The sequence below is a fragment of the Pipistrellus kuhlii genome, unplaced genomic scaffold, assembly GCF_014108245.1.
Source record: "Pipistrellus kuhlii isolate mPipKuh1 unplaced genomic scaffold, mPipKuh1.p scaffold_m20_p_5, whole genome shotgun sequence".
In the NCBI taxonomy this organism is placed as follows: domain Eukaryota; kingdom Metazoa; phylum Chordata; class Mammalia; order Chiroptera; family Vespertilionidae; genus Pipistrellus; species Pipistrellus kuhlii.
Genome location: NW_023425551.1, coordinates 79,548,708 through 79,574,502, shown reverse-complemented (window position 1 = coordinate 79,574,502; position 25,795 = coordinate 79,548,708). Strand labels below are relative to the sequence as shown.

Genomic DNA, 25,795 nt, shown 5'->3' with positions numbered 1-25,795 from the left:
TACATGTTAAAATGTAGCCCAGTATTTTACAGAAGCGGCAGAAAACAGGATAAGCGGATAGGAACAGCTAGATAAATTTAGCCAGCTGCAAAGAAGAAATCGACAAGCAATTAACAAAACAGTGCACATCAGCAGCGACTGGGCCTCCGGTTGAGGAGGCAGAGCTTTGGCCAGGAACCCCCTCCCTCCCTCCCTCACTGCAGGTAAAAACCACCACCACCCGCCTCGCTTCTTGAACAGAGTTCCCCCGGGGCGAGCCCCTTGAATTCAGTAACAGAACTGCTTTCCACATAGTTCTGTCATCGCAGGTGAGACTTGGTTTGTTAAAAATGCCAGACGGGACCCCTGGTCCAGGGAAACCTGGTGCCGGCTATGGCTGCTCTGCCCAGTGAGCTGGGCCCGCAGGACTGCCCTGCGCACAGGAAGTGCGCTGCCTCTGTGCCGAGCTTACATGGTCTGAAGAGGGGGCTTATGATGTAGGTACTGCTAACTGAGCAAGAGAGCATTGTGCTCGCCGAAACCTCAGTGGTAGAGCGTCGGTCTGCGGACTGGAAGGTCCCGGGTTCTATTCTGGTCAAGGGCATGTACCTTGGTTGCGGGCGTATCCCCGGGGGGGGGGGGGGGGTGCAGGAGGCAGCTGATCGATGATTCTCTCTCATCGACGTTTCTAGCTCTCTATCTCTCTCTCTTCCTCTCTGTAAACAATCAATAAAGTTTTTTTAAAAGAGCATTATGCTCCTCATCTTTCCAAAAAACAAACCCAAAAAACAAAGTCACATCACTTTACCAAACAGCTAAACAGAGTAACCATTAAACAGTAAAAAAAAGTCAATAATCCAATGAATTATTTAAAAAAAAAAAAAAAAAGCTCTTAGATTTAAGTAATAATTTAGATTCTTAAGAAATAAATTGAGCTGAAACCGGTTTGTTTCAGTGGATAGAGCGTCAGCCTGCGGACTGAGAGGTCCCGGGTTCAATTCCGGTCAAGGGCATGTAACCTGGTTGCGGGCACATCCCCAGGGGATGTGCAAGAGGCAGCTGATCGATGTTTCTCTCTCATCGATGTTTCTAACTCTCTATCCCTCTCTCTTCCTCTCTGTAAAAAATCAATAAAATATATTTTTTTTAAAAAGAAATTAATTGAAAGATGAGACAGGGGACCGGAAAACCAGGACACAGGCTTTATTGGAGGAGAAGGACCCTGCCGGGCTGCCTGGCAAAGGAAGAGAGCACAGGTGCAGGGGTGAAGGCGCCTTTTGAGGGGAGGAAAGGGAAGGGATGGGGCTTAGGGAACTCGACACATAAGCTCCACATGTGGTTTCATGTAAGGCGCATGATTAGGCACTTAGGAATGGGGGCTTAGGGTATGTGGCAGGTGCTGATTGGTGGTTCAGTGTACAGTCCACATAAGGTGCCTGGTTAGGTGCTTAGGAATGTCCAGGCTGCAGGGACAGGTCACGCCACACTCCGTCCATCAGTTGGGGGAAGGGAGGATCTATCAGAAATGTCTCTGTTCTTTTCTTACTAATCCCCAATGATTGTCAGTCACAGTCTATTGTTATCCCAGTCTTGGTCCTCTGATTGTGGTCAGGGGGGCCAGCTAGCTTAATCAGGTAGACAGGAAGGCGGGGGCCGGAGGGGGGAGAGGTGTACAGAGAGGCATCCTGGCCTGAACCATCAAAGCAGCCGTAAGTTAGATCAAAAGCAGCCATAAACCAAGGACAGAGCTATCTCGGGCCTGAGCAGCTGGGAGAGCCATAAGGGAGAGCAAAGCAACCCCAACCAGCAAGAGAAGCGGGGGAAGACACACATTCACAGAGAAGAAAGAAAAGTCACAGGAAAGAAGAGTTGTTTCACTCTTTGAGCTGAGAAGCCAGCGGTTTCAGTCTCAAGGCTGGGCAAGATGAGGTTGCTAGGTCTCAGAGAGAGAAGAAAGTTGTGAAATTAGGGGAAAGAAAGGGGGAGGGGGCACCATGTGGTCTTGGCCTTTGAAACGGGTGCTGTGTAGCAGACTGACCAATGAGAAAAGCACGGTCCCAGGCTGAGGGCGGGGTGGCCAGAATATCTAACACCTCACGTCAAAGGGAGCAGGGGCACCCCTGCCTCTCCTGAGCCTTAGGAACAGACACTTAGAATTAGGAGTTTTACAGATAGAATCTGCTTGCAGTCACGTTTCTGTGCTTCTCACCTACCACCTTTTGTCCATGGCTTTGTTACAGAAAAACGGAGAAGAGTCAAGCAAGCTTAGAGAGAGAGAGTTCCATTTATTATTATTATTATTATTATTATTATTATTATTATGCGCAGGCCCAGAGGAAAATGTCTCTCAAATTCTGGGCCCCAACATGGAGGAACTTTCTCTATTTATATGTTTTTACCTTCTTTGTCTCCCAAATATGGGGTTCTGTTCCGGTCCCCTTTGCAAGTTCTTAAAGAGCCCCTATGTGCTGGGGCCTTGACCCCTTGACCAAAAGCTTGGCCTGGTGATAACTTCATCCGGGGAAGGTTTAATGGCTTCTGATGTGGGAAATGTCTTATTTTCCTTATCATTTAAGCGAGCATTTACAGAAGCCAAAAAGCAGGGTTAAAGTTTCAAACAGCAGTTTTTATATAAGATGAATGCTTCAGCTTCCTTCTTTGAATCTATCTGGACAAGAATCTGGGGAAGAAATCACCTTTGCACCCTGCTCACCAAAAACAACAAGAAGATACCCACACGCCCGAATCGCTCCGAATGGGCCGTTCTCGCTGGAGTGGAATTATCTAAAGCGGGTGGATGTGACGGCCTGCCTGGCTTCTCACACCAGGGCCCATTATTCTGGCTCTTGAGTGCACTTAACCCCAAGCTGGACCTCTCTGGACCCTGGATAAGCAGACAGGAGGGGCTGGCGTGTGACCTGGATTGCCACCTCTCTCCTCCCTGGACCTTAAGGGAGGAGCAGAGCCCTAACCAGTTTGGCTCAGTGGATAGAGCATCGGCCTGCGGACTGAAGGGTCCCAAGTGATTCTGGTCAAGGGCATGTACCTTGGTTGTGGGCACATTTCCAATGGGAGGCATGCAGGGGGCAGCTGATTAATGTTTCTAGCTCTCTATCCCCCTTTCTTGCTCTCTGTAAAAAATCAATAACATATATTGGGGGGGGGGGGGGGGAGAGAAGAACACAGACCTAGAGAGACTGAGAAAGGTGCTCAAAGGAACCCTTGGGCCTTCCCTCCCAGTTTGGCTCGACATCAGCTGTCTGCAGCGTCAGAGCCGGTGGCGCATGGCAATGGCGGCCTTCCCCCCCTGCAGGGCCAGCAGCACTCGGCTCAGTGCTACTTTACTCTCGAATGGAACGTCAGGGCCCTTTGGCTGTAATCTGAACATTACAGACACTCCGGACTCCTTCTGTTCTCCTTTTAACTTGCTTTTGATGTGCTTGTTTGTCTGGGCTGTCAGCTCCCTTGGCGGGACGCTCCGGCTGCACCCAGGGGCCTCTCTGGTGCACGGGAGCCGCGGCCTCAGCATCCGTCCTGCTCGTGGGGGGCCCGGGACCTGCGCGGGGTCCATCCCGAGCTTGGGCTCTGCCTCCCGGGTCCTCCTCCTCCGGGTCCCCCGCATGGTCCCGGGCTCTGCCTGCTGGCCTTTCTCATCGGCACAGCTGTGGTTTCTCTCCGGCTCCATCCCCCCACCTGACCCGCCGAGGGCCTCCCAGCAGGCAAAAAGCTACAAAAAATGGCAGACTGACCCCGGGCTTCCCCTCTTCCCAGCTCTGCGCTCTGTGTGAGGCCGCCCTCCAGGTGCCGGGCTGCTTTCCTCCTGTCCGGCGGGAGGAGCGGAAGGGAGGAGCGGCTCCGCCCTCACCCAGCGCAGCCTTTGTTAGTCTCTCTGAAAGGCCGAGGCGTCCTCAGCCTCCCCACCTGCTGAGGGCCGGTGGATTGTCCTGTCTCATCGGCCAGAATCCTGTGCTTCTGCCCCGTCTCACCCCCTTTGTTCTGGGACTTGTTTGTTTGCCCTGAAGGCGGTAAACAGAATTAGGGTTTGATTGGCCAGCACAGAGGTGGGAACAGCTGGAAACCACTGGAACTTGCCACGCAGGACTTTTCAGTGCCTTTATAGGCAGGTGTGCACTGTTGATCTCCCGTTTATCCCGATCTCTGACCCGCCTGCGTCTCACACCTGTTCGTCTGGCTAAGAAACCCTCGGCCTGCAGGCGTGTGTCCGCACAGGCACGCAGGACTCTGGGCGGCCGGGGAGCGCGAGGGGCCAGGCCTCCTGGGTCACGGCACTCAGGGCGCTCCCCGCTGGGCAGCCTGACCCGCAGCCCTGGCTCCATCCGTGTCCCAACTCAACAGCCAGGCTGTGACCAGGGCAATGGTTTGGACCCAAACTCGAGGTTAAAGCTTTTGTTAAAAAAAAAAAAAAATCCTATCAGAGGACATTTTCCCATTGATTTCTAGAGAAGGTGGGAGGGAGGGGGAGAGTCACAGAGAGAGAACGATCGATGTGAGAGAGACACATCGATGGGTTGCCTCCTGCACGTGCCCCGACCAGGGCCTGGGGTCGAGCCTGCAGCCAGGGTACACACCCTTGACCGGAATCAAATCCGAGACCCTCAGTCCGCTGGCTGACTCTCGATCCTCTGAGCCACACCGGCTAGAAAGCTCCTGGCTCAGCTCTGACTAAGTCGATGCCGAGTCCTAACCTGGATGGGTTTCAGGACCGAGGAGCGAGCACAGAAAGTGTGGCGTGATGGCTGTAACAGCTCAGCCACATGTGGTGGGACTGCAGGGATCCTTCTTCTCAGAAAGGGCCTCACTGGTATGTTTACGTCACCTTTTCCATTGAGGCTTTTAACTGTTTTAGGGGACAGTCACTGGTTTTAGATAAGGTGACCAGACGTCCCGCTTTTGGAGGGAGAAGTCCCGATTTTTTGCAATAAAAAATTGGGACTGTTTTAAACTGTTTTAAAACGCCGAGGGACGCGGGACAAATTGTTAAAAATCGGGACGTCTGGTCACCTCCTGCCCCCAGCGCCCCACAGAGTCTGGGAGCCCGCTCTGCCGTAAGCCGTGCCAACAGCCTCTCCCTCTGCTCCGTGTAGCTGAGTTAAGGATCGTGTCTAGACCATTCTGATTTCTTTTGTTTCTCTAAGGTTACCCCCAGCATTGCTCTAGCTTTCCACAGAATCGTTACAATCACCCCTTTCCCTGGCTTCGGTTCGCAGGGTGACAGGGCCGCAGTAATGACAGCTTCCTCCTGCTGAGCGTTTAGGTCACGTCTAGTGTTGCCATGACAGGGACAAGCAGACGCGACCTGCGATCCTCCCATGTTCCAGTGCCTTCCCTGATGGCTGACAGTCAAGGGGGGAGCGGGGGGGGGGGTGATGAGAGCACAAAGCGCCCTCCCCCCTTCCCCCTCCCCCCAGCCTCTGGGCTCCCACCTGGGAGGAGAGGAGAGGTGCTGATGGATCTGCCCAGGCTTGTGAGCGCGTGAGCCTGTGAGGTGTGAGCCCGTGAGCCTGTGAGCCTGTGAGGTGTGAGCACGTGAGGTGTGAGGTGTGAGCCTGTGAGCCTGTGAGGTGTGAGCACGTGAGGTGTGAGGTGTGAGTCTGTGAGGTGTGAGCCTGTGAGCCTGTGAGGTGTGAGGTGTGAGCCTGTGAGGTGTGAGCCTGTGAGCCTGTGAGGTGTGAGGTGTGAGGTGTGAGGTGTGAGCCTGTGAGCCTGTGAGGTGTGAGGTGTGAGGTGTGAGGTGTGAGGTGTGAGGTGTGAGCACGTGAGGTGTGAGGTGTGAGCCTGTGAGGTGTGAGCCTGTGAGCCTGTGAGCCTGTGAGGTGTGAGCACGTGAGGTGTGAGCCTGTGAGGTGTGAGGTGTGAGCCTGTGAGGTGTGAGGTGTGAGCCTGTGAGCCTGTGAGCCTGTGAGGTGTGAGGTGTGAGCCTGTGAGGTGTGAGGTGTGAGCCTGTGAGGTGTGAGGTGTGAGCTGGGTTAGGCGCTCACCTCACACAGATCCAGTCTCCGCCTGGGCCAGGTCACTGCCCAGGCCCCAGCCCTGGCCATCCGTGGGGGCGGTAGAGAAAGAATTACGGGGAAGCACTTCCCATAGGCCAGCACATGATGAGTGGATGAGTGACATGATCCCCAGTTTCATGAATAATCGAGATAATCTCAATTAAACAACAACGAGTAGCATTTCACAGCCCCCGGGTGGGCCAAAGCTCTTTATTCTGAGAGGCAGGGCAGTCAGGTCCCCTGTAAGCTCGCGGTGGGTGTACCCTGACCAGCCGCCCTGCGCGTGGTTTTCTAACACCGGGTCAAGCAGCAGGAGTGCCCAGCGTGGACGGCCTTTTCCGCTTGGTGTGCGCTGGTGCTCTGGGTGCCGGCTGGAAGCAGAGGGCCTTCCCGTCCTCAATGGCGGCAGGGGCCCCGCAGAGCCACTTCTCCCCTGGCTCCTCCACCCCAGGAAACAGTGCTCTCCGCCCCAATAGTCGGGCAGGTACCAGGCAACCGGAGCACCCGCAGACATTGCTCAAACCAGCCGTCCCGAGCTCTGCCCGCCTTCCCCTGGGCCAGCACTCCCCTCGCCCTCTGCCTCCTGCCAGACCCGGGCCTCCCCGTGGCCCCGCGTGGCCTGGCACCTCTCTGGCCTCCAGACATGTAAGTAACAACAGCAACAGCGAAACCTCCTTTCGGTGGCGTCAGCCGCTCCGGGCCGTCACTCAGCCGCCTCCATGCGCTGACATTCCGGGGGTGCAGTGCACATCACACTGTGGCCGAGGAGCTCCCCGCGGGCAGAGGGGGGTGCGTGCCCGGCCGGCTGGTTCCGGTGAGACGCTGGGAAGGACTCGCATGTCCAGCAGCGAGGCAGTGAGGACGGCGCTGTCCCACGACCTCACCAAAGAGGTAAATGGAACAGACCAGAGCCGGGCTCACCACAGCGAATGAATGGGGCAGGCTGCAGAACAAATCGGGGTTTACTCACGTGAAATGTGAGGCGGTTTATAAGACAATACTGTGCATTGTTTATAAAACATACTCATGTACTAGTAATGAAAACATGAGACGTGGAAGGGAATGAGTCTCTCCAGTCTGGGACATGGTTTCCCATGGCGGGGGGTGGGATGGGAGGTGAGGGGGGAGGGAGAGGGCAGGGGGGCGTGGGGAAGGTTAGGAGGGGATCCAAAGGAGGTTTCGCCTGCATCCGCGATGCTGCATTTCTTTCCCACCGCTACTTGTGATGTTTTACTTCTTTAAAACCGAACAAATGTTTGACTGAGAGGCAGTGAAATGTTGAGATGTGTTCCTTCTGCCTGGCAGGTACACGGATGTTTGCTGTTCTATTTTTGACTCTTTGCTGCATATTTGAGCCATTTCGTAACAAGAAGAAGATATGACGTAGGCTGCATGAATGACCTCAAGGTCATGTCCAAGGACAACAGGAAAGGGTGCCAGCCAGCTCTGTCCCCACACCGACCTGTCAAGTTTTCTTTCCTGACATCTTCTTCTTTTTAATTGGTGACTTTTTAGAAAAGTTATGGATGCTCGCACCCCACAGAAGATATGCCCATATGCTGATCAAAAATTAAAAAATAGCGTCGCACACCTCAAAAGGCAGGTTCAATTGATAGCAGGACCCCATTTTATTTCTCAGGAGGAATAAGAAAGAGAGAAATATTCTTTCTCTTCTAACAGAAGTAATAGTTCTTTAACAATTTCTAAAAGGTATACTACAACTTTTCTGATTTTTCAGAATCTGCATGAATCAGAATTACTTCACCTGTAATAACAAACTATCTATACCTTAACGTATTTCTCTGTTTTTCACTGAAATCAAAGGGCATGTTTTATTCGCTCCTCTCAATATCTCTACTCACCACGGAAATATTCCATGGCCCTTGCGTTAGTCCTGAGATTTTCAGCAGCAACTATCAACGAGCAGTGGCTTAACCAATAAGGACATGCAATTCACTGCTGTAGCAGGAGGGACCGCGGAGTGGGCTTGGTGTGGTCGCTCCGCGGTCGCTCGAGGACCAGCTGGTTCTTCCTCGGCTGCTCTCGTCAGCAGTTTGGAGCCACTCTCCACGTTGGCCCTCAGTGACCTCCACCTTCTGGGGTCCACCCCTCCCCCGCTCACTGGGGCTGGGCTGGTGGCCTTGGCCCTGGTGAAGTGGGGGAGGGGCGTGGACAGGGCAGAAGGGGTAGCATTGTTGTATCTTACATCAGCGCCTTAAGGAGCCAGTTAATTAGGGGCGGTGTCTCTTCCAAGCCTCTGAGCAGCACACACAGGAAGTTTCCGTGTTTATACTTTTCGAGAGCCTCTTTGTTTGTAGTGACTACACAGGCTCCGTGTGAGATATGGTTACAGGTGGTTGTAACCTTGAATACCTAATGAGTTAGTCCTTGGCAGAAGAATATGGGGATTGTTATCAGTATTAGTCTATATTAGTCTGTTACATCGGATGGCTAACTGCAAGGTCAGACAGTTAAGTTTATCTTTTTCTACTGTTTGAACTAAAAACAAAGTCATTTTACAGGATAAGTCTGTCTTAAAGTGACAGTTTACAGGGCTAGGGGCAATCTAACAATAGCAGAGATTCAGAGTCCAGAGTGCTAACCATTACACAATGGAATAGCAGAGATTCAGACAGCAGCTTTTTATACAAGATGGAGGTTACTGTGCTTCAGCATCACTTCTGAGATGAAGTTATAAAAAGACTGGCTTCCATCCGGAGTTCACACTTCTCTTGTTCTCCTCTCTCTCTCTCTCTCTCTCTCTCTCTCTCTCTCTCTCTCTCTCTCCCCCCCCCCCCCCCCCTCTCTCTCTTTCTCCCTTGCATCTCCTATTAGCTGCCTGACGGAGCGGCCCGCAGATGAGGCGCTGAGCTTGTGTCCGCAGCCAGCTGAGCACGATGCCCACCCACAGTGCAGACAGCATGTCTGAAGTAGCTTCTTCCACCCCGTGACCTTGAGATGCCTGCCACCCTTGCTGCCAGCTTCCTGCTGAGACAGACACCCCAGCCGGGACGACCCGGCTGAGCCACGGCTGGGTCCCAGTCCACGGAACCTGTGTGCGATGAGAAATGTTTGCTATTTTAAGGCCTTGGCTTTTAGGTGATTTGTGGCACAGCATGGATACTGATGCCCTCAGGGTCTGCCATGTTCCCCTGAAGATGAGCGCCTAGCTCCCAGCTCCAGGTTCTCACCAGCAGCCTCTCGGTGTGACGGGGAGAGGGGCTCCCCTTGTGCTCCTTCTCCTTTTATCATGGAGGAAGTCTTTCTTAGAGCCACCCAGCAGGTGTCCCCCAGCTTCTCGAGGGCCGGAGTTGGGGTTCTGATAGCCTGTAGCTGCAAGGGAGGCTGGGAAGTCAGTGTCATTGTGATGGCCATGTGCGGTGCCAGGTGGGCAGTGGACATGGGGAGGGGAGGAGGGGGACGCTGTGTAAAGTATGAAATTGTCTAACCACCCGAAACGAATACAAAAAACACTGAGTGCAAACTGTAATGGGAAAAAGAGGCAGGCCTTCCAGCCGCTCCGTGGGGAGCTGGGCTCGGAAGAACCACCTGGACCGTCTCACTGGTTCCCGCGTCCTGCAGTCACTGCCGCCGGAGGTGAGGCCTCAGAGCCAGGTTCACGTCATCGGGACCTTCCTGCTCTCCCCTCAGGAAGCCACCGGTCTCCGCTGAGTGGACCTTTAGACTTACGCAGAGTGGTTCCCCTCACTGACAGGCTGCTAGAATCTAAGGGCATGTTTTATTCGCTCCACTTCACTAGGCATAGTGAGAGCTTGTTTGGAGGGTCTAGCAGGGGAGCACAGCTGCTTCTATACCCTTGACCAAAGACCGGTCCTCTCCTCTTGGGGGAAAGTCGTCCTCTTCGACCGAGCGCGCAGCCTCGGGAGGGACGCACGTGGATCGGTGAGGGAGGAGGGGGACACCCGCCTAGCCAGCCAGATCAGCCGGGATCCAGAGGGCTGCGTCCTGGGCGACTGACTTGCCTCATGCGTGTGGAAACTCCACATTCTTCTATAAATTCATTTCGGGCTGTGTTGCCGGGATTGTGTGTGATAAGCAGGCTCAGTTATTTGCATGTCATCTCTCGCGGGCTGACGAGTCATATGAGCAAAGTTAACTTGATATATAAACACCTGAGAAGTTATGAGCTGACTTTAAAAATCAAATGCAGCCCTAGCTGGTTTGCTCAGTGGATAGAGCATCAGCCTGCAAACTGAAGGGTCCCAGGTTCGATTCCAGTCAAGGGCCCATGCCCAGGTTGTGGGCTTGATCCCCCCGTGTGGGGCGTGCAGGAGGCAGCCGATTAATGATTCTCTCTCATCGTTGATGTTTCTAGGTCTCTCTCTCCCTCTTCCTTCTTCTCTGAAATCAATAAAAATATATTAAAAACCAAAATCAAATGTAGAGCCCGACTGGCGTGGCTCAGTGGTTGAGTGTCAACATATGAACCAGGAAGTCAACATTGGATTTCCCGTCAGGACACAAGCCCGGGCTGCAGGCTCTGTCAATCAATCAATGAATCTCTCTCATCATCGATGTTTCTGGATTAATAAGTGTATCAAACGTGTAAGGCTACAATTTGATTCATTAAAAAAAAATCAAATGCGTAGACGTTGGGATGGATCCTCTCATGATGCTGTCCACTGGGAGTCCGTAAGCTGAGGTGGCTGCCTAAAGGGAGCAAGGGGCAGGAGAAGACCTTCTCCAGCTGTCACACCGAGCCCGGGGCAGGCGGCCCGGTGGGCAGGTGGGCAGAGCCCGCTGCCACGCCAGCACTGGGTGAACACACCAGCCCTGAAGGGACCTTCTCGGGCACAGTCGTGAGTTTTGAGGTTTGCGTGATCTCCACTGTCCCGTCTCCAGGGAACTGAGGTGTTCTCTCAGTGAAGACCTGGCCTCCTCTGACAGCCCGGCCGGAGGACAGGGGGCGCCAGGGGCCGTGTCAGGACCAGGCGCTGTCCTCGGAAGGGGTGGGCCCCGCCCTCCAGCCCTGCCACCGTGCAGAGCGGGTGGGCTTGCCTCCCACTTCACTAGGCGTAGTGAGAGCTTGTTTGGAGGGTCTAGCAGGGGAGCACAGCTGCTCGTATACCCTTGACCAAAGACCGGTCCTCTCCTCTTGGGGGAAAGTCGTCCTCTTCGACCGAGCGCGCAGCCTCGGGAGGGACGCACGTGGATCGGTGAGGGAGGAGGGGGACACCCGCCTAGCCAGCCAGATCAGCCGAATCAACCCTGGCGATCAATGGGGTGACAGATGTCGCAGCCAGATCGCCCTCACATCCCACTAGGCATAGTGAGGTGACACGTGTCCAAGGCTGTCTACCCAACAGGACCCGTGCCACCTCCAGTGCTTCCCCTTCTCTGCAGCCCCAATGGGGGAGGGGCCTCTGTCTCCCTCTCTGGAGCCCTCCCCCCACCTCCCATGTCTTTTTTTTTTAATTTTTTTATTTTTTATTTTAGTAGCAACACACAGTAATGCAGGGAAGACAGACAGCATTAAGGCCACGTGCCTTCCGGTAAAACAGCTCAGCTGGGAAGTACAGTGAGTGGGGATCTGCCGCGCGATAAAAATGCTATAAACACCATGCCTTTGCCATCAGTAAGAAATTTATTTTTAAAAAGTCCAAATGCTGGCATTGTCCAGAAAAATTAACAGGTTTATTTATACAGTTACACAGTGGAGCTGCTGCAACTTGTTCTGGAAACAGTTTGACTTGCATTAATGCTTTATGTCCCCGCGTTTATATTAAAAAACTCACACACAAATGAAAATGGAAAAACTGCCCATATCTGATTTCTGTCCCCTATTTTCCACTTGGAATCATATACTCAGGTGCCTCTTGACCCCATAGGAAAAAATTTTAATGTTCAAACTACCAATAACAAGAAGAGAGATAATAAAAAAAGTTTAAATATATTTTTATTGATTTCAGAGAGGAAGGGGGAGAAATAGAAACATCCATGATGAGAGAGAACCATTGGCTGCCTCCTGCACATCCCCTGCTGGGGATCGAGCCCGCAACCCGGGCATGTGCCCTTGAACCCGGGACCCTTTAGTCTGAAGGCCAATGTTCTATCCACTGAGCCTAACCAGGTAGGGCTAAATTTTTTTTTTTAAATTGATTTCAGAAAGGGAGAGAGAGAGAGAAACATCAATGATGAAAGAGAATCATTGATTGGCCGTCTCTTGCATGGCCCACACTGGGGATCAAGCCTGCAACCTGGGCATGCGCCCTGACCGGGAACGGAACCATGACCTCTTGGTTCTGAGGTTGACACTCAACCACTGAGCCACACCAGCCTGGTGAGGAAGATACATATTTTAAAGGATGAAATGCTCCCCATAACGGCGGGTTCTGAAGCACTGCTCTGCTGGCTGGGTGTCTGGCATGGTTGTGCCATGTCGGGGTGGATAACACACTGGTTCATCCCAAAAGCTGACCAGAGGGCCCCCTGCCTCCTGTGGAGCCCCAGCGGCTGCGGGTGTGGAAGGCAGCCTGCTTTGAAGTCCTGAGCCGTTTCTCGCACCAGACGCTGGGAGGGAAGCTTGGGAAAGTGCAGTGTAATTTCACCCAGCGCCCGGACCAGGCCTGCGAGGGGGAGGTTTCTTCACCCTCCAGTAGAGGGCGCACTCGCTCGCTCCAGCTCCTGCGGGTGCTTGGCACCTGGTTGGTCTGGGCCTGTGGGGAGCCCGGTAGAGACCCCTTTGCTTACCCTCCTCCTTTGGCGGGAGCTCCGAGCTGGAGGCAGCTGGTGTGCCAGCTCATGTCTCTCCTCTCAGACTTGTCTTCAAGGTAACTCACCCTCCACCCAGTTCCCACATCAGCAAAAGGCCGCCTGCTCCTCCCAGTCCCGAGGCAGCAGCCTGGCTCATCCTGCCCAGCCTGGTCCTGCCAGTCTCGGCAGCAATGGCCTCACATCCCTGTCTTCCACAGCCTTCGCCCTGGCCTGGCTGCCACATCCGGAGGATGCAGCACGGTCCCGTCCCCTCCCCCGCTCTCCCCGCGCCCCTTCCTCCAGCCGGTCTCATTCAGGCTCTCCCTCTGCCAGCTCGCCCAGCTCCTCCCCCAGGTCCACAAGGGCCCCTTTCTGTTCCTCCTCAGCTCCTGGCCCACCTTCCAGAAGCCTGGACCCTTCTCCACATGGACAACAGAAACCCCACGTGCCAGGCATTCACAGCCAGTCTGTGCCCTGTAACTGCTGTGCACTTAGGCATTACTGTCCCTTTTACGGATGAGAAAGCCGAGGCCTAGAGCAGCCACACAGGGCACGCTGCTGTGAATGGCAGAGCGGGGATTCCACCTGTGCCTGTCTCATCCCATGTTCCCGCGGCTGCCCGCCTGCCCGCCCCTCCTCCGTGAGGAGCTGGTGCTCCCGCCACTGCACCGCCCTCTTCCCAGCAGCCCGCAGCCGCAGCCGCTTCCCCGGAACCCAGCCGCACGGCCCGGTGTGAACCGCCGGCGCCTCGCCTGGCTGCCTGGCTCCCTGGCTGCTCCACAGTTGCCGGTTTTGTTCCCAAGAGCCCGGAAGTGTCTGGGTTCAGGCTGGCACTTCCACCACTTCCACCTCTCCTGTTCTGCCCAGCGGAGCAGGTGTGCCATGCTCAGCGGGCTGACCTGTTTCCCAGGATGGAGGCTGGCGGTGCTCCGAGGCTGACTCTCCCCCGCTCCCCCCCTCTGCAAGCCTCAAATCTCTGCGTGTACACACACACACACACACACACACACACACTCACACGTGCTCTGCTCACACACACACACGTGCTCTGCTCACACACACACACACACACACACACACTCACACGTGCTCTGCTCACACACACACACGTACTCTGCTCACACACACACACTCACACGTGCTCTGCTCACACACACATTTAATCCAAAGTCTTTCCGGAGGAGGCGATTCCATACCTGAGCTCCCTTCCCAACCCAAGTGAGAGAGCCCCTTGCTCGTGGGCGCCGCCCTGGCTGCGGGAACCCATGGGTCAGTGAGGCTCAGAGGCTGGGACCTCCGGGGCCCCAGGCACGGCTGTCACCCCCGCGGAGCGAGAGCTGGCCGGCCGCTGGGGCAGGGTAGCTGGTGTCTCAGTTCTAATCCTGGTCCCGCCTCTGGAGGGTTGGGCACCAGCGGGTGATGGGGAGTTGGAAGGGGGAGTGCGGGGTAGGGGATGCTGTGAAAATGACAGGCGTGAGGAAGACTCCCCTCTCCAGAGTGTGGGCCGCTGCTCCGGGGGTGTGAATGGCACACACACACACACACTCATCCCGCCCTCCCCTGGCCCCGGGCCCCACGCCTGGGCTTCCAACCATCCCTGCCTAGTCCCGATGCCATGCCTGTCCCCGGCTGTTCATCCTTGGGGTTACATGGCCTCTCCAACTTCTCACACCAAAGTGGGGTCCCGCCCCAATGCTTGGCATGTTCTAGGTTTCACGGGATTTTTTCCTGGATGAAAGGTTTGGGTTTGGTGAGAGGGAGTGGTGCAGGGTCAGAGGTCAGGGAAGGGCCGGAGAGCAAGGTGGTGAGGGTGGACAGGGCGCTGGGTGGGCCCCAAGCCCAACGTGCCTTCCTTCAGGGCTCTGCCCGGCCCGGCTGCCATGAGAGCCAACACGTGAGAGAGCACAGGGAGCTGTGTGAGAGGGGCAGGGACACAGTGAGCCACGCACCATGCACCACGGGGTCTGGAGAAGGAGCCGGAGGGCGTCACGGTAGGGGCAGGGGTGTGGGAGTGTGTCCTCCAAAAGCAGACCAGCCTGCCAGCCTGCAGTGGGAGGGGAGAGCCGGCATTGAATTCCTCGCAGCCTCAGCCGGGGGAGAGGCCTCTGATACCATCACGGAAGTTTTGCAACTCAGTGTGCCCAGCCTCCCGGGCGGAGGGCTGCGCAGTGCCCGCCCCTGGCCCGGCCTCCCGGCAGCTGGAAGCTCCCAGGTGCAGCCGGCCGGGCAGAGGCGAGGACTCGCCGGAGATGGAGGAGATGCAGCGAGCTGCGCCATGAAACCCGGGGGCCCGGGCACCTGCTGGCACCTGGCCTCCTTCACCCGGTCCTGGCACAGCCCGGCGGGCCCGGGCGCGCCCCACGTGCCCGCGCAGGAGAGCCGCCCGGCCGGGCGCCCGGCCGCTGAGGGGGGCCTCCTGCCCGCCCCGCCCCGGCTGAGGAGATGGAGGAGCAGGTGTTCAAGGGGGACCCGGACACCCCCCACTCCATCTCCTTCTCGGGCAGCGGCTTCCTCTCCTACTACCAGGCGGGGGCGGTGGACGCCCTGCGGGACCTGGCCCCCCGGATGCTGGACACCGCCCACCGCTTCGCCGGCACGTCGGCGGGCGCCGTGATCGCCGCCCTGGTCATCTGCGGCATCGAGATGGGTGAGCCTCGGGGGGCCCCCACGGTGGAGCTCAGGGTCGCTCAGGGCAGCAAAGCTTCCGCCCGGGAGACGGGGGGAGGAGGTGGGATGGCAGCGGCGGAGGTGTTTGAGGCTGGAGCTGGCCGGTACCAGTCTTAGTCTCTGACCATTCCTCTCGCTCCTGCCTCACCTGCGATGCCCGTCCCCCTCAGTTAGAAGCAGGGGTCCCCCAAACATCCTGGTCTGGGGACTTACAGCGGGGCGGGGCGCAGTCAGAGGTGGGTGAAGGGTCCCCGCCTGGCACATGTGAGCGGCCGGTGTCTGGACCGCTGGGAGGGTGGGCGGGCTGGGCCTGCTTCCGGTGCCGGGGCTTCCGGTGCCGGAGCCGGGCCTTGGGGCTGCGGGGGTGCAGGGCCGGATGGCAGGAGCTGGGAAGGACTGTGGCCGCTCTCCTTTCACCTTCCGCCGGCCAGTCCAGGGCCCAGAGAGGTGGGCCACATCGCTGATCCCCGGGCAGAAGCCCCATCATGTGGAGTATGTGTGTGTGTGTGGGGGGGGGGGGGGGGGGGGAGGTGGTGACACACGTTCCCAGCAGCCCAGACAGCAGGTCTCGACCGGGCCCTGGAGGCCCAGGGTCCATCCACACGGGCACCCTGGGCGCAGTTATTCGTGTACTGAGCTCCTGCTCTGTGCCCAGCCCTGCTCCAGGCACAAGGGACAGAGTCCCTGTCCTCATGGAACAGAAAGCTAGGGAAGGAGACACATGATAGACAACCACACAGCAGCCTGAGGCCACCGCAGGGAGTGCAAGGTCCGTGAATAAAACGACAGCAGGAAGAGGTCGGAGAGTAAAGTGGGGACTGTCTCAGAAAGAGTGATCAGGGAAGCCCTCCTGGAGGAGGCGGCATTCAAGCAGAGACGGAGAGAAGAAGCCATTGGAAGGTCAGGCAGGAAAGAATGTTTCAGGAGAGGAGCAGCCAGGGAGCTGGTGGGACTGGAGCAGGGGAGAGAAGGGAGAGGAGGGGTAGGGGAGGCTGGGAGGCTGACAGGGACTGATCTCCGGGGGCCTGAGACAAAGGACAAGCTCTGATCCCTCCCTGAGAGGCGAGAGGTGAGGCATAGAGGCCATGAGGGCAATGCGGGGGCGGCTAAGGGCTTACCCGTCCGTGGGTTGGGCCCAGCCCTGCCATTTCACAGTGTGGACCCCGGGAAATTACTGCCTAATCTGTGCCTCAGTTTCTGCATCTGTACAGTGGGGATTCTACAGCACCCAACACCCAGGTGGAGACAAGGAAGCATGGCAGGCGGAGGGAGGGGAGGGGAGAGAAGCCTGGGTGGCTGGTCCAGGATGCCTCTGAGGGTGGAGTTGGTGAGCCTGGCTGAGGGGCCGGCCCCAACCTGTGTGCTGGGCTGGGGTCTTCGTCTTTGTTTTAAAGGATCATAGTGGCGCCCTGCACTGAGTACCTCTTAGGGGCAAAGTTAATTTTTTTTTAAATATTCACATGTAATAAATAAATCTTCTCTCACTGCACAGAATCCAAGCAATGCCCAAGTATACAGACTAAAAGTGTATAGAGTAAAAGTTTATAGAGTAAAAGATCCTCCCCCACCCCACTCACCACAGTCCCCTCTCCCTCTGTAGCCAGTACTGAGGGCTCTGCCGGGATCCTTCTAGATCAGTGGTTACCAACGGGGGAACCCTAACCCTAACCCTAACCCTATCACGCCTCACAGGGGGGCAATTTGGTTTTTAGGGGGGCAATTCGAGAATGAGTTAACAGTGAATATTTTACATTTCTTACGGTTCTAGGGCCTCATATACAGTATATAAATATATAGTGACATATTTATGCTTCCGTTCTCTATTATATATTTTAAAACTTTGTTATATTTTCCTATCACTCCATGTTATTTTTTTTGACAATTTCTTCCTCGGTACTTCACCTGTCCTTTCGTTCTTTTATTTTTCTCTCCCATGGATGCCATGTTCCCCGGGAGCTTGTTTAGACCGAGCTGATGGCCTTTGAGGCCTCCCCCACGTGACAGGAGCTCACTCTCTGAGTGATGAGGATTGTGTGTCACGGGGTAGAGCGGGGGCGTAGGATTTTACAGAAGCTTCGGTGGGCCTGGCCAGAGAACCATCGGGAACCGCTGCTCTAGGTCTTTTTCACACACAGACTCCGGGGAACGAGGCAGTTAATGCTGCCCTCGCCCAACGGGCCCGGGACAGGCCTGCAGAGGGGGGCGGGGGAGCCCCTCTCCCTGTCCTGGGCTCACAGGTTCCTGCCTCGGAGTTCCTCCCTGTCCGTGTCTGTGTCGCTCACCTGGTCCACTGCGCCCACCTCCTCATGGCGTGTTTCACCTTGAAATAACCATCTGAGAGAACCCGTGATCTCTACATCTGAGTTCAATTCAATCAACTCCATAAATACTGTCCCAAACGCACATGGCCAGGGTGTGACGGGCCTGGACAGCAGGGGGAACCGAGGCCGGGAGAGGGGCAGCTGGCTGGCGGTATGGGGGTGGGGGTGAGGATTGGGGGGGCTGGGTTGCGAGCTGCGGTGATGAAGGGGCAGTTCAGGGAGGGTGAGATGCAGGGTGCTCGCTCGGCAGCCTGTTTCCACGCTGAGCCCCGTCCCTCCAGCCCACCTCACCCTGCTTCCCGCCACTGCGTTTCCCACCACCAGCACTTCCTGATCTCAGGCAGTGCTAAGGCTTTGGAGTATCTCCTCATTCAGCCCTCACAACAGCCCTCCGAGGCGAAACTACTATTATCTCCATTTACAGAGGGGGGAACTGAGGCACAGAGAGCCTCGCCAACTTGCCTGCGATCACACAGACCGTGCTCAGTACAGCTGGGGTTTGAACCAGTCTCCACGCTTACCCTTTAAGCCGCTCTGACATGCTGGCTGTGTCACTAGGGCGGTCGGGGAAGTCCCTCTGAGCTTCGGGGATTGCACTCAGACCCGGGGAGATAGTCTCTCCTCAGAGGGACAGAGACGTGTAACTCATCTGTCATCATCAGTCAGGGCACACCAGGAACTGGGACTTGGTCTCCGGACCATCTTGGAGGCTCTCAGCCTCTCTCGGTATATTAGGTCTAATAATAATTAATGTCGTTTTCTAATACTTTTTTAAATCGAATTTATTTAAACAATACAACAAAATTTAATCAACAATATAGTTGCCGTTGTTTTCTACTACTTATGCCCAACGCTCAGGAAGCATTTTAATCCCTCTGTTGTAAAATTCTTGTGATTTTGATGCAAAAAATTCGGTCAATACATTTTTGAGGCATTCTTCATTATTAAATTTTTTTTCAAGACGAAAGTTTTGCAAAGAACGAAACAAATGGTAATCGGAAGGGTCAATATCAGGAGAATATGCAGGTTGAGGGAGAACTTCCCATTCCAACTGGCGCAGTTTTTCAGCAGTGATTCTTGCAGTATGCGGTCGTGCGTTATCGTGGTGAAGAATTACGCCCTTCCGATTAATCAGCGCGGGTTCTTTTTCTCTTAAAGCTTGGGCTAACCTTTCCAATTGGGCACTATACACTGCACTTGTAATGGTTTGGTTAGATGGTAAAAGTTCATAATGAAGAATTCCTTTAAAATTCCACCAAACACACAACATCACTTTTTCGCATGCAAGTCAGGTTTTGGCGTGGGCTGCGGAGCCTCATTTTTGTCCAGCCATTGAGGCCGCCTTTTCAAATTAACATACAGCACCCATTCTTCATCTCCGGTAACAATTTGCTCTAAAAACAGCAAACAGTTTTGACGAGAGAGGAGCGAACTGTAAATTGTGACTCTTTGATTACGGTTGTTGTTGGTCAACTCATGAGGAACCCATTTTCCAAACTTTTGGACTTTGCCAAGTGCACACAATTGATTGGAAATTGTTTTTTGTGAACAATTTAAAGTTGTCGCAAGCTCTTGTTGGGTAATTTGAGGATTTTGCACCAAAAGAGCTTGAAGAGCTTCTTGATCAAAATTGGACACACGGCCTCGACCACTCTTGTCATCTAACGAAAAATTTCCCTCGCGAAATTTCTCAAACCAACGCTGGCATTTTCTGGCGCTAACTACATCTTGACCAAGAGCACTACAGATGTTTTTTGCAGCCTCACTTGCTTTTCTTCCTAATTGGAACTCGTAAAGCATGCAGTGCCGAATATGCTCTTTATCCGCCATCTTCTTAGCCCTAGTTTTGCAACAAAAACCAAACCAAACACAAACTTTTTCAAGCAAAACTTGTTAATTGCACTTCACACGTTCTGTAGATACCACGTGTTTGAAGGTTATGTCAATACAAGTCAACGCCAAGCAAGATTTTAAACGAATGTTTAAAAACGACATTAATTATTACTAGACCCGATATATTCCATGAAGACTGTCCCAGGGCCGAAACCGGTAAGGCTCAGTGGATAGAGCGTTGGCCTGTGGACTGAAAGGTCCCAGGTTCGATTCCGGTCAAGGGCATGTACCTTGGTTGCAGGCACATCCCCAGTAGAGGGTGTGCAAGAGGCAGCTGATCGATGATTCTCTCTCATCGATGCTTCTATCAATAACTCTCTATCCCTCTCTCTTCCTCTCTGTAAAAAAATAATATATATATATATATATATATATATATATATATATATATATATATATATATATAAAAGACTGTCCCAGGGTCCCTTCAGCCGTCCTCCTGGTAGACAGGGCCCCGTGCTTGATGGTGTAAACAGCACTGCGTCAGGCATTCGTGTCTGTGTGGGCCCTGCCCACGTGGAATGCTTCCCTCTGGTATGCATCACATTAACGATCCCAGGCTCGGCTTAATTACTCTCCAGGTGGCTGTCCCAATTCAACCACTCATTTCCCCACAGGTCATCAGCCCTGGGTGCTGTCAGACTGCAAATATTGATTCAATGTGATGCATGTCAGTGATGTCTTACCTTATCTGATCTGCGTATCCTGATGACTGGCCACGTCAAGCAGCTCCGTGTTCATTGATCACTGGTGCTGGCTCTTGTGTAACTTGCCTGCTCGGGACCTTTCCCTGTTGTTTCTACGGAGTGAGCTCTTTCTCTTTGATTTGGAGATGTCCTTTCCATCGTCTGTACATTAACCACTGGTCAGTTACTTATTCAGGCCAAAGAATTACCGGGAACCGCTGCTCTAGGTCTGGAGGGACGCCGCTCAGCGGCTGTCTTATTCCACCCCACAGGTTGTTGTTATTTTGGTTATAAGGTCTCTTTAATTTAATGAAGAAAATTTTAATGTGTCAGTCGTTTCCTCTTACAATTTGTGTTTTTTTAGTGTCTTGACTTTGTTATAATGATTTCTCCTATATCTTCTTTCAAAGGTTTTTAAGTTTTTACTCTGGAATTTATGTTATGGCTGGTTTGAGGCAGAAATCCACATTTTTAATGATTTTGCTATGTGCTAAGCGAACCAATCATCCCACCCCATTTACAGGCAGCCCTTTGCGCACCAGTTTGACATGTCGCCTCCGGCTTATTCCAGCTCCTGGAGTCTGCCCTGAGTCTCTTCCTCTTCCTCTGGTTAACTGGTCTACCTCTGCACCACCCCGCAGTTTCAATCACTGGAACCTCAGTTATATGGTACCTCACTTATGGCGGTCCCTCTCTCCTCCTCCTCTTCAGTTTCTTCAAACACTGCCTCTGCTGTTCTTGACTCTCCTATCTCCCCCCACCATCCCCCAATTGAGAAGCTCTCTGGGGAGTCTGATTGAAATGACATCTACCTCTCTCTCTCTTCTGACCTTTTTGCCCTTTAATAAAGGCTGCTAGGGCTTTTATTGAATGTGTTAGTTTTTGTTGCTGTGGGCGACGGGATCGTTTCTCTATGGCATTTTCTAATCTGATTATTGCTGACATAAGAATGCTGACTCTTTTGGATATTAATTTTGTTTTGAGCAACCTTGTTAAACTTCTTAACGTTGCTAAGAGTTTGTTGGTCGATTATCTCATATTTCTTGCGTAGACAATCAGACCATCTGCGTATAAGCAGAAGTTTGCCTCTTTTTAACAGTATTCCTCCTCGCCGGGGTCCCAGGGCCCCTCCCCTTCCTCCCAGCCGGGCTCCCGGTCCTGGGACTGTGTTTGTCCTGTGGAAGCCACGCAGCATGCTCATCTGGAGAACATGCCTCGCTCTGCGATAGGGCCGACTTGGTCCGCGTGAAAATGCTGAAACCAGCACAGCGCCCGGCTTTTATTAGACGCAGTAAACGTTGTTGACCGAGTCACTCCTTCAAGGCGAGGTCTCTCCGTGACAACCAGTGGGGACTCGGGATTTCCAATCTGGCAGAAGTGGGGATGGGAATTTGCATAATTTTGAAAAGTGAGATTTTTCTTATCAAAGAATGGGGATTTGGTGGACTTAAAACCCCATTCCCACTTAAGTTACTAGGCACTTTCCTCTCTATAAAAACTGCACGGCAAGGCAGTCTTTCATATTCATTCATTCATTCATTCATTCATGCAACAAGTGCTCGCTGAGCATATACAAGGGCCTGCAGAGGACACAGAGATAGCATACAAAATGCAGCTCTGCCCTTGCTCTCAAGAAGCTTCCATTCTACACAAACTCCAGGGCAGCCAGGTAATCATAATTCAAGAAGGCTCCCGCTGAATGCTAGCACATGAAAAGGCACAGAAGTGCAGAGGGAGGGAGCAAGTGCCTGCAATCGTGGAGGCCCATGGAAGTGGCACCTAAGCTGGTGCTTGAAAGATGAGGAGACGCCTGACAGGGAGCGGCAGGTTGGCAGGAGTCTAGGCTTCTGATGAGAACGGGCATGACAACAAACACAGTCACACGGGGCGTGGCCTCCAGGCGGGTGTCAGGGCCCATGGGGAAAGTCTCGGGATAGGATCCTTACTCACTCTGTGCCAGCGGTGGGAAATGCTCAGCCCGAGAGCTGTAGAGGCAGAGAAATCATTAGGACCGGCCCTGCCAGGGTACTAGGGTGAGCTAATTAAATGCAGCAGGCTAATTTTTAAGTTGACCGTTGTGTATGGCCCGAAAATGATGTTATAAATATCCAAATTGGCCAAAACTGGTTTGACTCAGTGGATAGAGGTCGGCCTGCATACTGAAAGGTCCTGGGTTCGATTCCAGTCAAGGACATGTACCTTGGTTGCGGGCACATCCCCAGTGGGGGGTGTGCAAGAGGCAGCTGATTGATGTTTCTCTCTCATTGATGTTTCTAACTATCCCTCTCTCTTCCTCTCTGTAAAAAATCAATAATATATATTACTATATATATATATATATATATATATATATATATATCTCCAAATGGGCTTGGCAGAAAAAAAAATGGCTCCCCTACCCCTGCTGTGCCATGATTTCGACATTTTCTCCTAGCTGTTAGAAAAGAAAAAAAAAAAACCTTCATTAAATTAAAAGTCCTTAATCTCAGTTGCACATTCTCATCGCCTGGGAGCTTTAAAATGCTCACCGCCCAGGCTTCTCCCCAAACACCTGGTCGGGATTTCCAGGGTTCAGCGGGGAAATTCGGTGTCAGCCCTGGGAGAGACCCACGCCCTTTGGAAAACTCAGGGGCAGAACCACCTCAGATGCCACGGTGTGTGGGCAGCAGCGGGAACAAGCGGGTCCGAGCGTCACACGGGAACCTGCTTCGGCCCATCGCGGAAACCCGGATCAGATGCTCCCGGACGGCTCTCCGGGGCGGAGAGGGGCTTCCCGCGGGCGTTCGGCCGGATTCCTTCCTACGGCGCCTCTGGCCGGGCCGGAGTGAGGAGGACTGGCCTTGGTTAGGGCTGGTCTGTCTCTTCCCCGTGGCCGATCCCCACACCCAGCCCACCTTTCAGAGGAGGGGTGACGACCCTGGGCCCACAGCCCCTCCTGGCGTTTCTCTCCCCTCACCTTCTGCTTTTTAGCCTTTTAGACCAGCTTTTTGAGATCTGCTTCACGCATCAGGCACTTCACCGTCTGAAGCAAACAACTCAATGGCTGTTAATATACTCACAAAGGTGTCCCTCCAGCATCGCCACCAATTATAGAGCCCCCTCCGCCCGAAGGAACCCCTTGCCCTTAGCCGTCACCTCTCAACCCCCCGTTCCCCCAAGCACTGGCAGCGCGATCGCACTTTGTCTACGGAGCCGCCTCCCACACCGTCCCTGAGGGGCCGCACACCGAGGCCCGAGGCCCCGACCTCTCACTCCGTGTGGCGGCTCACTGCTCGCCAGAGTCCTGTTCCATTGCGTGGGTAGATCACGTCCTATTGATGCCACTCTCCGATGAGCGGTTATGAATAATGCTCCTGTGAACATTTAAAAGCTTCGTGATAGCCTTTTAATGGGAACATATAAACACGCTGGAAAGAATAACATATTGAACCTCCGAGAACCCGTCATCTGACAAACAATGGCAGCATTTACCGACTGGGTTTCACCTCCGCTTGGTTTTGTCTCGTGTGGTTTTTATTTGGAAATATCTCCCCTCCCACGGAAGGTGCGGGCAGGCCCCTGGCCTTGCTCAGCGGGAGGGGCAGCGTGGGCGTCTCCCTGCGGGTGGGCACTGCGTCGGAGAGCCGAGAGCCAGGAGCAGGCCAGCCGGCCTCCAGCCGGACCTGCTGGTGAGGGGGACGGAGGGACTGAGCTGACCTCAGTCGAGCTCAGGACGACTGTGTGTGGGCCTCTAAGCCATTATTTCCCAATGCCTCTCACCCTGCCTTCTCACAATGCCAACCTCACCCCTCCGGCAAACACCCACACCAGACCGCCAAGTCACACGGTACCGGGGCGGGTGAGGGCAGGCAGGGCCGGGGAGCTCTCCCCTGCGCAGATGTGGCCAAGCTCGCGGTCTTTGCTCCAGCGTCCCCTCTCCCGGGAGCCTGTCCCCCGTCCCCTCTCCCTCTGCTATGCTCCCCATTCTCCCCGGCCAACCTCAGACGTCACCCCTGAGAGTCTCTCCTGACTCCCAGCGGGCGCTAAGTCCTTGCTGCCCCTCTCGCCATAGAGACCAGACTCCGTGGGAGAGAGCCCTGACCGAAGGCAAGCTCTGGGAACAAGGCTGCGGGTGTCCTCCAGGCAGAGCCTCCTCGTGGGGGGCTTAGGAAGGAGGGAGTGGGGTTCGGACCAAGCTGGTCCTGGGAATCCACTCAGCGGTGAGTGACCCTGGGCCGGCGTGGGAGCCTCAGCCCCCAGGCCGTGTGGGAGGAGGTGCCTGCCTCCCCTCCCGGCCGCCCTGGGAGCCGCAGGGCCCCGGGAAGAGCTCTGCAGGCTGCGGGGCTGATCCTGTGGCTGCTCTGGGGGCTTCACCAGGACGGAGGAGCACTGCTGGCACATGTGGCTGTGCACCCAGTCCCCCCGTCCCCCTGGTCCCTCCCAGGCTGTGTGGTGGCCCCCAGAGCTAGGGCTGGGCCTCCCGTCCTGTTGCTCAGGGGACTCGCCGCCATGCCTGCATTCCAGGCGGAAGGCGAGGGGAGGGCAGCCTTGGAGTGACACACACCTGTCACCTTAGTCACGTGGCCTCCCCGGACTGCAGGGGAGGCTGGGGCCTGGGTGTAGACCTCATGTTGGGAGGCGTGTTCCACTACAGAGGGAAGGCTCGGTCACTAAGGAGGAAGGAAAGGACGGGTGTTGGGGATGACAAGCAGACGCTGCCACAATGACTGTAACTGGTGACGTGATGATGATGGACAGACTCTCCCTCTGCCTGGGACCGAACGCATGTCTGCTGGCTGGAGAGGGCTGGGCTCTGAGCCATCGGTAGGCACTCAGTCCTGCAGGGGCCTGGGCAGTGGCCACAGCACCCATGGTGTCCCCTCCCGGGAACGACCTTCTGTTCTCTCTCCAGAGATGGCACCTCCTCCCAAGCAGCCTCCCGTCCCGTCCCGTCTGCCCCCCCCCCCCCGCCCCTGCGCTGTCTCTGCTGCCTGATGGTTTCAGACCGCTTCTCGCCTCATCAGATCTGATGGTCCCATGGCTGCCACAGATTGCTCTCCAAATAAGAGCGCTCGACAAACTCCTGACGGTTGCTGGCTGCCGGCAGGCCTGCTCCGGAGTGTCTTCGCCATGCCCATGTTGGGGTTTACCTGGCTCAGAGTCCTCCGCAGTTACGGGTCTGACTATGATACTATCGATAGAACATCACAGAGGGACGGTCAGTGAGTCCAATGCCTTCGTTTTACAAATAATCGTGTTTCGTCTTTGGGAGAGGAAGTGACTAGCTGAAGGTGGGACTCAGGCCAGTGGTTCCCAAACTGTGTTCCCAGGAGCCCTGGGGTTCCGTGGGGCTGGGGGAGCAGAGGCAGGGGGAGCAGGGGCAGGGGGGCGGGGAGAGGACTCACGCCGAAGCCCTGGGGCCAGCAAGTCTGTCGGGCTGTTGTCCATCTCTCACAGGAGTTACTGTCTAAAACTTCATTTAAAAAAAAGCATGGGGGGGATTTTTTATCTGAATTTGAAAGTCACGGTGTGAGCCTAATCCCCT

At 54.6% G+C, this 25,795-nt stretch overlaps 1 protein-coding gene across 1 annotated transcript in view; it reads left to right on the top strand.

Annotated features, from left to right (window-relative positions):
* The first annotated feature begins 14,918 nt into the window (after window positions 1-14,918).
* The window catches only part of PNPLA1 (patatin like phospholipase domain containing 1), a 39,717-nt gene continuing 28,840 nt past the window's right edge, over window positions 14,919-25,795 (top strand). The window contains exon 1 of the mRNA XM_036414960.2: window positions 14,919-15,351. Within this exon, the coding sequence (XP_036270853.1) occupies window positions 15,147-15,351 (205 nt within the window). The 5' untranslated portion in view covers window positions 14,919-15,146. The remainder of the gene's footprint in view (window positions 15,352-25,795) is intronic.